General features: G+C 34.1%; 1 protein-coding gene across 1 annotated transcript; it reads left to right on the forward strand.

Annotated features, from left to right (window-relative positions):
- Window positions 1-4,900: 4,900 nt before the first annotated feature.
- On the forward strand, window positions 4,901-9,672 carry LOC132181288 (putative disease resistance protein At1g50180). Its single transcript, XM_059594437.1, has 3 exons — window positions 4,901-6,356; window positions 7,499-9,279; window positions 9,419-9,672. Exons 1-2 carry the CDS (start codon window positions 5,318-5,320, stop codon window positions 9,223-9,225), a joined length of 2,766 nt encoding a protein of 921 aa, XP_059450420.1. The 5' UTR covers window positions 4,901-5,317; the 3' UTR covers window positions 9,226-9,279; window positions 9,419-9,672.
- Window positions 9,673-13,981: the final 4,309 nt, after the last annotated feature.

Consider the following 13,981-nt stretch of genomic DNA (forward strand, 5'->3'; position numbering starts at 1 on the left):
AAAAAAAAAAAAAGGAGAGAAGATGTGACTCGGTGATTTGTAGTGTTTTTTTTTTTGTAAAAAGAATATTTTACAGAAATTAAATAAAGTTCTCATGAACAATTAAAAATGTTTTCAGTTTGACAACGATTTTCTATTATACCAAACATCATTAAAAAAAAGAAAAAAAAGAAAAAAAAAAAAGGGCAAGCTAGTGTTGAGCTGGACAATCTAGACGTCTTGAGTTGGGAAAAATTGTGGAAGACCACTTTGATTGAAGTGGCAATTTATGGAAAGATTTTCATACGTTTCATTATCAGCTTTGCACAGCGGCCAATGGGACTCGAGGTTGTTGTGGTTTGGGCCCGTATTTTTGCCAAATTCAGAATTGACCAAGAGAATGCTCCAAGCGGATAGAGGACTTTAAAAGAAGACTTCAAAGTTCAAAAGAGTACGCTAGATCGATATATAGTTTTTTTGATTTTTCAAAACTAGTGCCCGAAAACACAAGTTTGAAAAAATTTTGCAAAAATAAGCTTTAATACTCATAGAAATACAAAAGAAGCTGAAGCAGAGAGCAGAAATATGCATGGTGATTTTTTGCTAGGTAACAATTTCATCAATAATTATTTGATGAAATTCTTAGGAGTCCAGAGAGGTCTTTTGTTTACCAATCTTCGAATATGGTTTGGGGAAGATGAATGGTGAGGAGTGAGGGTGCAATAATTGGTCGTCTCCTGGTGAAAAATGTGCTTGATTTCTCTTCTTTCCAACATCTAGAGGTAAATAATAATAATAATAATAATAATAATAATAATAATAAAATCAGTAACCTTCCTGGTGAGCATCCGGTGGGTCCTCGGACCTGAAGATCAATTCGGAGATTTGAGAGACGTGCGATTTTTGGAATCCAGAGGTTCTTCCAAATGTGAAGGACCCACCTGTCAATGATGTAGCATTGGTTGGAGACATATTAGATCCATATATCATAGAAAGTCTATGTAATCATTTTCATGAAAAAGTATAATCCACTAGGAACACATAATTAGAAAGATAAGGCAAGCTAGCAAATTAAGGACTCTTAAAAGTAAGAGTTATATATATATATGTCCACTTCATGAATCATGAGTATCAAGGGGACAAAACTGACCCATTTTTCTTCTTTCACTTTTTTCAATTTCTTATCCGTAAAACAGAAGGCAAAATCCATTTGGTTTTCATCTACTCAATCAGATAGCAAAAAACTTTTGTTAAAAGATTTACCTTCTGGATACATAGTTCAAGAGAAAAAAGTTCTAACATACCTTATCTATAAGTAACAAACATTGCTAGGCAACTAAGCGAAAAATGAGATATTTGCAAGGCGCCAAAGGAATGAAATTGTGTTTTGAGCTAAGTGATATTGACTTGATTACTTATAATGAAGCAGATTTTGATATATATATATATATATATATATATATATATATTCTTATTTGTTGGAATGACTATTTCTTAGCTGAGTACGAAGAGTAATGTTACGTACCATCTTTTTATCCTCCTAAAAACCTCCTAAAACTGATGTGACTTTTAAAATTACAATTAAATTTTAGATGAATCATACTTGAATTTGATCCAATGGTGATTTTGAAAGCCACATCAGCTTTAAAAAGATTTTAGGAGGATAAAAAGACGGTACATAGTATTACTCGAGTACAAAACATAGTTGTGTTTCAAAGTTTACAATGGAAGTTGAACACTTTGTTTGCAACACAACAGCTAGCAATGTGGTCTAGATTAAATGGTTTGTTGACAGTTTAAAATTAGGTATACCTAACAAATCGGTCAATGTGTTTTCTAATAGTAACCCGATTATCTTGTTAATAAAAAAGTGAAGCACAAAGCTCCAAGAAAAAATTGGTTGGTTAAAAGTAAGAGGTACTAACAAAATAGAGTAATATATGGTTCATATGGATGTAAAGACCACATATATGCACCATGATGACACTAGGTAATATATATTATATACTCATATAGTGTAAAATCGCTAATAAGTTGTATCGATGAAAACATCAAAATTTGGCCTTACAGGAAATACTTGATTGAAAATTCGGTCTAGGTCGACACATTTTGTGTTCGACTGAAACCGTCATAGTGGTATGGGTGTGAATTATGTTCTTAACCACAAGTAAATGGTGTCGTTCACTTAAAATATAGTGATAAAAAGTCACCCCCTATGCTCATGTGAAGACATGTTACGATTTAATGTCGACTTGTAGGTTTTACATATGAGATTTGGTATGGGGGGCAAAATTTTGGTAGGAAGGCAAATTATGTCCCACTAGAAATCCTATCAAACACTATTATAGTGTGAAGCGGTAAATAAGGCTTGTGTTGGGTGGGTAAATCACACTATAAAATGTATGCACCCTCAACCATGCAATTTCAGAACCCGCGATTCGGATCCTGATCCAGTTGAGTAAGGTAGGGAATCCTTCCATGGTAGTGGGGGCTGGGGCGTCAGCGAATGGGCCAGCTTGCACATGGGATCCAGCTACGTTTCCACTTCATATCTCTGTAACCCAATAATTAAAGAAAGCAAATAGGAAAGCAACGCGAAACGCAAGAGTGGACGCATAGACTGCTACTAGTCTAGTAGAATACTATTTTGTTCCTTGGGAGGAATAATTTTTCTAAAAGGAAGGAACCTGTCTTTTTCTTTAACTAAAGTAAACATCACTTTTGAAAAAAGCATTAGGCTGCTTTTAAAAGGATTGCTCAGAAAGAAGAAAAAAAAAATTTAATTGCTCTTTCCAAGTCTTCTTTCTCTTTCTTTCTTTTTTTCTTTCTTCTTTTTTTCGAGCAAGTGGTTCAATACAATAAAAAAGGAAAAGATTGGATGACAAGTCTTTATGATATTAGAAAATCACTCTCAAATGCGCACCAGGCCTTTAGCAATAGAAAATTAAAAAGGGTCCAAGTCGAGCTGGTGAAAAAAAGGGGTTTTTTTTAATGGTACAAAAAATAAAATGAGTTTCAAGTTTTAATTACTTGTAATGCTATAAGTCTTTCTAGAGTCTTTTTGGAGTCATTCTAAATGTGACGTGGCTTTTAAAATCATTAATAGATCAAAGTTCAATATATCACATCTCAAATTCAACGGTAATTTTAAAAGTCACATTACATTTTAGAGGACCCTAAAATAACTCTAGAAAGACTTATAACATTACTCTTTAATTACATCATATATAAGATTTATAGAGAAGATCCATCGTGACTTCATTGACGCGATCCACCCCTGCATCGATCAACCCCTCTCTCGTCGTACATATACTCTCTCCCACCTGTAACTTCTTTATAAAAATTAAATAAATAAAAAAAATTGAAGTCACAATTTAAAATTATTTTAGAGAAAATTACACTTATTCCATGAATGGAAAACCATAATTTTATTGTGGTAGTAGTTTGTTCCCCCTGTCATCTTAGGACATTCAGAATCCCTTTGGTTAATCTCACTGTTGAAAAGGTTTAAGTCTAGATAATAATTATTTTTAAAGACGAAGACTTGATTATGAAACAATAAGTCAATAATTATCCAAAATATGAACCAATACACGGAATAGAAAATCAGACTCATTATTTTAGATATGGTCATGGTCTTGCAACTATTTCACACTAGGGTAGCCTCCACCCATAATAAAAAGTGGAGGTAGTTGAATGACTCTCATAGAGTAGCTGACCACCGCTCTTCAAGGTGGTGGCCGACCACCTTAAGAGGTGGTTTGAGTCCGGCCATCCATTAATTACTTACTTTGCTTCTTTATTTTTTAATTTTTGTCTAATAGCTTAGATGGCAAGATTCTCTAAGGTTTGCTAACACTTCAAAAATTACAGGCTAGCTAGGCCTCAATCAGGTATATGCTTACTCACAAATCACACTAATTAATCAGGCATTCACCTGAAGTTCTCCAATGTTTTCGTGAATAATTGAAATGATTTTTAAAGCTCACACCATCACATCCATGCATGCTATATAGCTTGTTATGTTAGACTTCTATAATTGAAATGATTAAAATTTCCACTTTTTAGCAGCTTGGTAACTTAATAATCATTTCTCAAATTATTTCAAAATATTTCGCATTTTTGCCAGAAAAAAAAAATGACATTTTTACCTTTTGGTTATTTTTAGCTGGAGATTCAAATGTCTATTATTTTCCTATTGGGACCCATGCAGGCTTTGTCTTTTTTAATAATTTTTCTCCATATTTGGTGCAGGGAAGCATTTTCCACAAGAAAAATTGTCTTTATATTTCTTGTCCTATTAGCACAATAAGTGATGTGAAATCAAATAATTCATGTTTTGATGGGTGAAGACTAGAGACGACTAGGAAAAGAGAGGGAAATGGGGTACGGTAGGGCGTTTACACGTGATCTTGTTCTCTGTTTTGTTTTTATTTTTTATTTTTTATTTTATTTTTTTTTTGAGGGGGGAGAGGAATAGGAATAGGAGTACTGATTAGAAGGGGTGCAGTACCCCCTCAACAACCCCCGCATTTTCTTTAACCTTCAATAATTCATAAACATGTCCTTATCACCTATCTGATTTCTACGGTCAATTTACACCATACTTTTGTCTTATTTTCTACTTTTCCACCTTATATTATATTCTTCATTAAGAATTAAGATAACCATTCTCTTCCTTATCCTTTATTCTTGTTGGAATTAATTAGTATGTCACATAAAGTGCCTCCACCGTATCTGAGCGAATTAAGTAAGTACGTGGATGGTTGATCACACTTACTTTTGATCATATATACCTCACATTGACAATTTTATATGCATTCCAATCAATCTATATATATATATATATATATATATATATATATATATATATACACTAGTATTTCCAGGTAGGTATTGGGTTCTGCACTTAAAATGCGTATAGAGCGACAGAAAAAAAGAAAAAAGAAAGAAAGAACTTTCCTGGTAATGACGGTTTACCTTTTATTCCGGGAATGCATTACAGTTGAGTTGATAATAAAGTCTTGCATGTAAATTACACAAAAAAAAAAAAAAAAAGCATTCTTGCCATTATGATCAATTTATTATTATTTCATTCCTCGTGAATAATTATATCATCACATTAATGCTGATGTCCTGCTAGCGTTTATCTAGCTACCACCAATTCCCAATAGTACCATGAAAATAACTGGTATAGCAAGGTGAAGATAACCATGGCTTGTAAGCAAGAATAGTGTTGGGTGCATGTAACAAGAGTTTCTATTTTTTCTTGTTTTGGTGAAAGAAGATTAAGAAGAAGGAGGAGGAGGAGGAGGAGGAGGAGGAGGAAGCAGATAGCATGGCGGAGAGTATAGTGTCGTTTGTTGAGGAAAGGCTTGGCGACCTTATAATTAGAGAAGCAACACTTATAGAAGGGGCGAGAGAGCAAATCAAGAAGATGCAAATCGAATTAAGGCGCATGAAGTGCTTCTTAGAAGACGCAGACAAAAGGCAAAACGAAGATGAGAGTGTTCAAAATTGGGTTTCAGAGATTCGGGATGCTGCTTACGATGCTCAGGATGCAATAGAAGCTTTCACCCTTGATGAAATGCTGTCCAAGAAGAGAGAAAATGTGTTCAAGAGGTCGTTTGCTTTTCTCAAAGAACCCATCAAACTTCACAAAGTGGGGTCCGAGATTGAAGCCATTAAAGCCAGAATCGCGGAGCTCTCCCAAAGCTTACAAACTTATGGTGTGAATGCTGCGAGAGAAGAAGGCTCCACCTCAGCGAACCTGCACAGGCAAAGGCAAAAGCAATTGAGATGGTCTTATTCCCACAATCTGGAAGAGTATATTGTGGGGTTGGACGAAAACATAAAACAAGTAGTTTCAGAGCTGGTGAAGGAAAAAAGTGGCAGTATATCTGCGTCCATATGCGGGATGGGTGGTCTAGGCAAGACCACTCTTGCCAAGAAAGTGTTTCACCACAGTAGCGTTAGGCGGCATTTTGAAGGTTTTGCTTGGGCTTATGTGTCTCAAGATTGCAAAAGAAAAGATGTTTGGGAAGGAATTTTGCTAAGTATTTCCTCGCCATCGAAAGACGAGAGGGATCAGATAATGAAAATGAGAGAGGACGAGCTGCCAAAGAAGCTTAATCAAGTTCTGGAAGAGAAAAGGTGTTTGGTCGTGCTGGACGATATTTGGGACGCCGAGGCATGGGATATTCTTTCTCCTGCCTTCCCAAAAGCAATGAGGAGCAGCAAAATGTTACTAACAACTCGGAACAGAGATGTAGCATTGCATGTTGATCCAAAAGGATTTCTACATGAACCGCGCTGTTTAAATGAAGAAGACAGTTGGGACTTGTTTCAGAAGAAGGCATTTTCAAGAAGACATCCAGGTTTGTTCTCATCCATCTTGTTCTTGTTGTTGTTTGTTTTTTTTTTTTTTTTTTTTTTTTATTATTATTATTATTTTTTAATTTCTATAGCCTTGGCACACGTAGAATTAATTACCATAAAAATTTCTATAGAATTTATTGGATGAAGTGTATTATATTAGACGTTGAGGGAAAATAGGAAAGATAGAGGTTAATTTGTGATCGACAACATCAGGATATTTTTATATTTTTGTAGGGTATTTTTTTTTTTTGTTTGATTTTTGTAGGGTAATTAAAATCTGAACTATTTGATTAAATTAAATAACTTAGATTTTACGATCTCAACATACAACTTAATAAGATCTATAATGATTAAAAAAAATTGAATATCCTTTAAATATTGTTGTAAGCGTTAATGAAGTGGATTTTAAATATATATATATATATATATATATATATATATATATATATAATTTAGAGAAATGTTAGGGGTCAATAAGTTCTTCATATTTAGTTCATATTCTTCTACAAATTCAATAAATCAACCATTAGATTTGTGGCGCCTAGCATTGACTTATGTGGAGTTCACATAAGTCCACAAATGTAATGGTTGATTTGTAAGAGAAAATAAGTCAAATATGAAAATATATATATATATATATTAACCATTAACATTTCTCTAAAATTTAATTAAAAAGGAGTTTTTACGGTTTTTAATTAGCTGCAGGGACACTATCAAACAACTATATATGCAGTATATTGGTCCATTTTCAAATAAGTCCTTGGATATTCAAGTTTATCAATCAATTTCTTGGGCGGTTTTCCCCAATTTTCAATCAAATCCTTATGTACTTTGCTCCTCTCCAATTTTTTCAGTAAAAACCATCTACAATTCTAATTATGTCTTAAAGAAAGAAAAATTTGCAAGCAAAAAAAAAGCTCAAGTATTAAACGAAACATTATTAGCTCGTTGGTGTGTATATATATATGTCTATTAATAAAAAAAGGTTATGTATATAAATATAAGTATATATATTAGTTGTTAAGTAACAATATGTAATATAGGTTACTTGAATATGTATATATAATTGTTATGTGAGAAATGCTTTTTTTTTTAATAGCATTTGAGAAATTAATGCATATATATATATACATATATGCAGACCCCAGAACTTGCGAAGAGATGGAGAAGTTAGGGAGGGACATGGTGGCGAGGTGTGGTGGTTTACCGTTGGCTATCAACGTGCTTGGAGGACTTTTGGCAACCAAAGAAACACTGAGTGAGTGGCATACGGTGCACAGAAGTAATATAAAATCGTATTTAAGGAGAGGCGCCGCCCAAGGACAACAATCAACCGTTCACGATGTATTGGCTTTGAGCTACCATGAATTGCCTCACCAATTGAAACCCTGTTTCCTCTATCTCTGCCAGTTTCCAGAGGACTACGAAATCCCAAAAAAGAAATTGATTCGATTGTGGGTGGCGGAAGGCTTTGTGTCGCCCAGATACGAGCATGAGGGAGAGACGTTGGAAGATGTTGCAGAACACTACTTGGCTGATTTGGTAAATAGATGCATGGCTCAAGTGGGTGTGATTGGGGCAAGTGGGAGGATCAAATCCTGCCGCCTCCACGATCTTATGCGCGACCTCTGCTTGTCAAAGGCAAAACAGGAGAATTTTCTCCACATTGTAACTCATTCTGATCACGCAGCTGCCAATCCTTTGACGTCATCAACTGGTAAAATCCGAAGACTAGCCATATTTTCTGACCCTGATTTTTTCCCAGAAAATTACAAAGATCATCCTCAGATCAGGTCCCTTTTATACTTCATTAAAGATAACAGCTCAATCAATTCTGTGCCCAAGTGCTTCAAATTGCTTAGAGTTTTGGATCTGGAAGGAAGCAAGATGGCGCCGGAAGGGGAGTTACCTGAGAAAATAGGAACACTGATTCATTTGAGGTTCTTGAGCTTAAAGAAAACTGGTATCCGGGAGTTCCCTCCTTCCATAGGCAATTTGCTGTGCTTGGAGACCCTGAATCTGGAAACCATTGACGAATTTAGCTGGGAATCGACTGTAGTAATCCCGACTGTGATATGGACGATGGAGCAGTTGAGACATTTGTATCTTCCCAAGTGGTGTGACTATTCAACTGATGATAATAAGCTGTCACTCACAAATCTGACCAACTTGCTGACACTTGTAAACTTTCCTGCAAACAAATGTGAAGTGAGCGATCTTCTAAGTTTGACCAGTCTTAGAAAATTGGTGCTAAATGAGCCACGGCACTTCCAAGAGTTCGGGGAAATCTTCAATCGCCCCAACGGTAAATATTTAAACAGCCTTCGGTCCTTGTCGATGAAGACTGAATTGCTTTCATTCCCTGACATCGTAGTAAATGTACCGCAAGTCGTACGAGGTTGTCCTCTTCTTAGCAAGCTACACGTGGAAGGGCGGATACAGAAGCTGCCGGATTACAACCATCCATACCTCATCAAGTTGAGTTTGTGGGGATCGAAACTTGTGGAAGACCCGATGCCTATTCTGGAGAAGCTGCCGATTTTGAGATACCTGAACGGATGGGATGCTTTCGCGGGGAAGAAAATGGTTTGCTCGAAAGATGGTTTTCCTAAACTGAAAACATTAGTCTTGCGGGGGTTTCCTAGTTTAGAGGAGTGGACGGTGGAGGAAGGTGCCATGCCCTGTCTTTTCCGTTTGGAGATTTTACAATGCAGCAAGTTGAAGTCGGTTCCAGATGGACTGAGGTTTGTGAGGGCCCTCCAGGAACTGGAGTTTCGATGGATGCCAATAGCATTCAAACATAGACTTGAAAAAAAAGGAGAGGATTTCAGCCAAGTCCAGCACGTGCCTTCCATTGTTTTTCTCTGAATTGAGAATTTGGAGTACTAATTAAGGTTGATCATCAGCTGAAAAGGACTTGAGGTAATTTGTACAGACATGTTGTTGACTTTATATTTTTACTTTTCTGTCATTGAAGTCCATGCAGAGAGCCAATGTGCCTCATTCTTGTATTTTGAAATCTATCTATATATGATATCAAAGGGAATTCCCTTCTCTGCAGGATCGTTGAATTGATGCTAGCTGTCATGGTCTACATCATTGGAAGGAAAGAAACTCTAGACTTTTTTGCTGGAAATGTAGAGATTTGGCTATTTGTTTGTATGGACATTGTTCTGCTTAATTGTTAGGCTTCGGAGAGATCAACTCCCTCTCCTATGAGTCTAATTATGCCAATAGAAGGTTGGGCAGGATCGATGGTTCTGATGATGTTTTCCAACTCAAATACTCCTGCTTTTATATATGTTTGTTTGTGCTGGTCTAATGGTGTTAGTTGACCTGCTGGCGGTTTTGGCTTCTTTCATGTTCCCAAGCTGCGCAGGTTTGGGGTGTTGGTGATTTGTTGTCTTTCTTAGTTGCTGGTTTTGGGGACTACTGTTTAATCTTCCCTTTGTAAAATTTATTTTGGTTTATAAATTAATTAATTATTCATCCAAAAAAAAAAAAAAAATCATATGATATTGAACTACAATTCTCTCATTGGCATCACACTGTATCTAAAGTCTCGCTAATTAGGCCATTGAAGTGCTTGGTTTTTTCTATGTGATTTATAAGTATGAATGTATGATGTAGGAGACAATCTGTTATTTTAATTATGCATGTGTGTTTTAATTATCTTTTTTAATAAGGAGTGGGTTTTCGATCCCTTTTTTCATTAGGATTGTGTTTTCTCTTTTTCATTAGGATTAGGTCTTCCTTTTCAATTAGGATTTGTTTTCATTTTCCTTGTTAAATTAGGAGGTGCATAGCCTCTATAAAGACATCTAGTCTTTGTTACTTTTCAATTCAGTTTGAACTATCAATTAAATTTAAGTTTTTCAATTCAGAGTTGTTTTTCAATTTTCTAATTTGGAGCAATTAGGGTTTTTATCTTTTTTATTTGTTATTTTCTCTCTTCCTGAATTCTCTTTTCAATCTTCAATTCTTAATTTATATTGCAATCATACGCTTTTAAAACAATCTTAATTCTGCCCGATGTCAAAGTAGTAGGTGTAATATTAACCTCTATCCTAACCTAGGATAAAGGCAAGACCCATTAGCGATTAATTAAATATATCATAAAGTTCAATAAGCATAAACAATAATTTTTTATTTTATTAACTTTGGTACAATTCCAATAAAATTATGTGTTATTAATAAATTAAGGAATACGACTAACTATTTCATTCTTAATAATAATTATTTTCTTTCTTAATATAATAGCTGTTACGCACATAAAACATGCTCTTAGAAAGTTGGGTAAAAGCTCGGACCATACTTCGAATAAATAGGTGTCCCCTGTTGTAAATAATATATCTATTGGAAATGCCTTTACAAAAAGTACCAAGTCCCTCACCCCAGGGGTAAAAAGGCGAGTGATTATTAATCGTCCACTAACCATTAACTACACTAACCGCGAAACAGCAATGTATTTCGGGTCGGAAGACATATTTGAGAAACTATTTTCTGTGAAATAAACAAATTTCGTACCCTTTTTCTTTTTGGGCTGTTGAGTTTTGCTTGGTTTTGGCAGTGGTTTGATTTGGAAGAAAGATTTATTTGTATTATTAAAATATTCAGGATATAGTAAAGACAAATAAAATTAAAGTAGACTTTATTTTCTTCACTGAGATGGTGGCCAAGCTTATGGCCAAGGGATTGTCTCTAAAAAAACACTTCAGAGTACATGCATGTAGCTGGAATGAGACCAAAAAACACGTAAGTGAATAGCTACATGAATAATTCGAAAGGATTTGAAAATGCTTCGATGAACAAGCTTATGTGATCCTAGCTGGAGGGACATAATTGATCAATTAAATGTAAGCGGCGAGGAAACGGATCTTCTCAATTTCAAAATTCCTTCATTTCCTCCATTTAATGCATTTTGAAGGGTAGTGTTGTCCAAAAGTTTTAATGATGATAGTGCATTAAATGCAATATCCTTCAAAATACACTAAATAGAGAAAATTGAAAGATTTTGAAATGGAGATGATCCTTTTCTCACTAACGAGATACTCGTATGATAGTTCATATGATACTAGTAATATCTATGCTCATATAGTGTAAAGTGACTAATAAGCTAGTGTATCACAGAAAATCTCTTGAATTTAACTTTATAGGAAGTACTTAATTGAAAATTCAGCACAAATCAATACATTATGTGTTCGATTAAGTCATGGTGGTGACATGGATGCGGACTATGTTTCCAACTATAAGTAATTGAAGTTGTTTACTTGAAATATAATGATACGAAGTCTCCCCTTAATATGCTGTTGGTGGGAGAGTATATGGTAAATGATGCGGTAAGATAAATAAGTTTACAAAAGAGCATTGGTCAACAGAGGCAGAACATAAGTATTCCTCCACACTGAATTTCCCAAAAAAAAAAAAAAAGGGTCCCAAAATTTTACCCTTAATTTTTTTTAACTTTGCCCCCTCAAACTCCATTTACCCCTAATTTTTTTAATTTTACCCTTTTGAACTCTAAATACTAGTTCAGCCCCTGGGGTCATGTCACGAATGTATAGGTTTTATAGATGAGAGTTTGGCAACATTTTGGTACCGAAGTAAATCATATCTCATCTTGCTTATGTTGGGGTAATCACTCTATAAAAGTATGCACTCTCAACCATGCAATTATCTCTCAGCTGATAGGTTTTCATTGGAGGTGTCTCTTCGTAAGAGATAGAGACAATCTTTCCAAGGAGACAAGGATTGCTTATCTTATCTTTCCAAGGAGATAGAGAAATAACCGGTTGAAAATTGTGGAAGATCCTAATCTACTCCCACTTGAGTTTGATAGAAATTCCATACTAGTGGGGGTTGGGGCATAGGCGGATGGGCTAGCTTGTTAAACTACCTTTTGTTCTAAGAAGATGTTTTTAATAATTTAATTAACACCTTAATACTTTTATCGAGATGTTTTTAATAATTTAATTTACACCTTAATACTTTTATAGACTCAAATTTCTTTTTAGTAAGTGAGGCATAACAATTGAAATATTTAATTTAAATGAAATGAATTGATGTAGTTAGTATTCAAATTCAAGACTTTTGACTTTGAAATTATGTTAAATCGTCATTTAAAAAAAAAAAAAAAAAGTTAAACTGATTTAAAAATATAAATTTAATCATTTAATCAATATTTTTATATTATATAACCAAACAAAAACTTATCCAGGCATTTATCTAAATTAGGGAATCTTAATATATTTCTTGATATATTCGGATCCTGATCCAGTTGTGCTAGGTAGGGAATCCTTCCATGGTGGTGGGGGCCAGCGGATGGGCCAGCTTTGCACATGTGATCCAGCAACGTTTCCACTTAATGTCTCTGGAACCCAATAATTAAAGTAATCAATAGGAGATCAACGTCAAACGCAAGAGTGGACGCATAGGGTGATAGACTACTGCTACGTAAAAGTAATCTTACAAATTTTTTTGTATTCTTTTTTAATTTTTTTTAAAATAATGTGACTATTAAAATTATTATTAAATTTTTAATTAATTATTACTAAATTTTAATTAAATGATAATTTTAATAGTCACATCATTTTTAGAATAATTCAAAATGAACACAAGAAGGACTTATAAAATTACTAAGTATGTAATGATAGTAGTTTATTATTTTCTTTTTTAAAAAGGAAATAACCTGTATTTTTCTTTAACAAAAGTAGGCATCACTTTTCAAAAAAGCATACGAGTGCTGTCCTTCAAAAGGATCAGCTCTTTGATTAATAATTATCTTTCCTTTCCTGTTTTTTTGTGCTGGTCTAATGGTGTTAATTGAGCTGGTTTTGGCTTCTTTCATGTTCCCAAGCTACGCAGGTTTGGGGTGTTGGTGATTTGTTGTCTTTCTAATTAGTTGCTGGTTTTGGTTTTCCCTTTGTAAAATTTATTTTGGTTTATAAATTAGTTATTCATCCAAACAAAATTCATATGATATTGAACTACAATTCTCTCATTGTTAGCATCACACTGTACATCTAAAGTCGCTAATTAATAGGCCATTGTACGTAGTGCTAGGTTTTCTCTTTGTGATTTATAAGTTTTATAAGGTGTAAATTCTTAGGCAAGTCCAAGCTGTAGGTGACCTTAGATGGTACATGCCCATTAGCGAGACCTATCTAATTTTAATTAAATATATCATAAACCCAATAAGAATGAACATTAATTTTTATTTTAAAATGTTATTTTGAATTATATGTATAGTTTAATGGTTTGTATGGGATGATTTTATAAAAAGGGTATGAGTTTGAATTTTCATAGAAAGCAAAATTTTATTTTTAGCATGATTTAATTCGTGGAACTTTTCTACAATAAACCCTAGCTAATTACAAAACCCTAGTCACCTAATTACATATGTATGGTCCGTATGGATATGTTTCATTAGTTTTTAAATTCAAATCAAAGACTAAACTTTTAAAACCTCATGTTATAAAGAGTAATGCTAAAAGTTACTCTTGTGTCCCTCTTGTGTTACTCTAAAAATGATGTGACTTTTAAAATCATTACTGGACTTGTGATTGATCATTATTGAATTTAATCAAATATTAATTTTAAAAGCCACCTCATTCATAGAGTGACA

The sequence above is a fragment of the Corylus avellana genome, chromosome ca5, assembly GCF_901000735.1.
Source record: "Corylus avellana chromosome ca5, CavTom2PMs-1.0".
Classification (NCBI taxonomy): domain Eukaryota; kingdom Viridiplantae; phylum Streptophyta; class Magnoliopsida; order Fagales; family Betulaceae; genus Corylus; species Corylus avellana.

What these genes read in the sequence shown, in the direction of transcription:
- LOC132181288 (XM_059594437.1), top strand. Translation starts at nt 5,318, where the DNA reads ATGGCGGAGAGTATAGTGTCGTTTGTTGAGGAAAGGCTTGGCGACCTT. An exon ending in ATTTTCAAGAAGACATCCAG is followed by an intron (nt 6,357 to 7,498) that starts GTTTGTTCTCAT and finishes ACATATATGCAG; the next exon opens with ACCCCAGAACTTGCGAAGAG.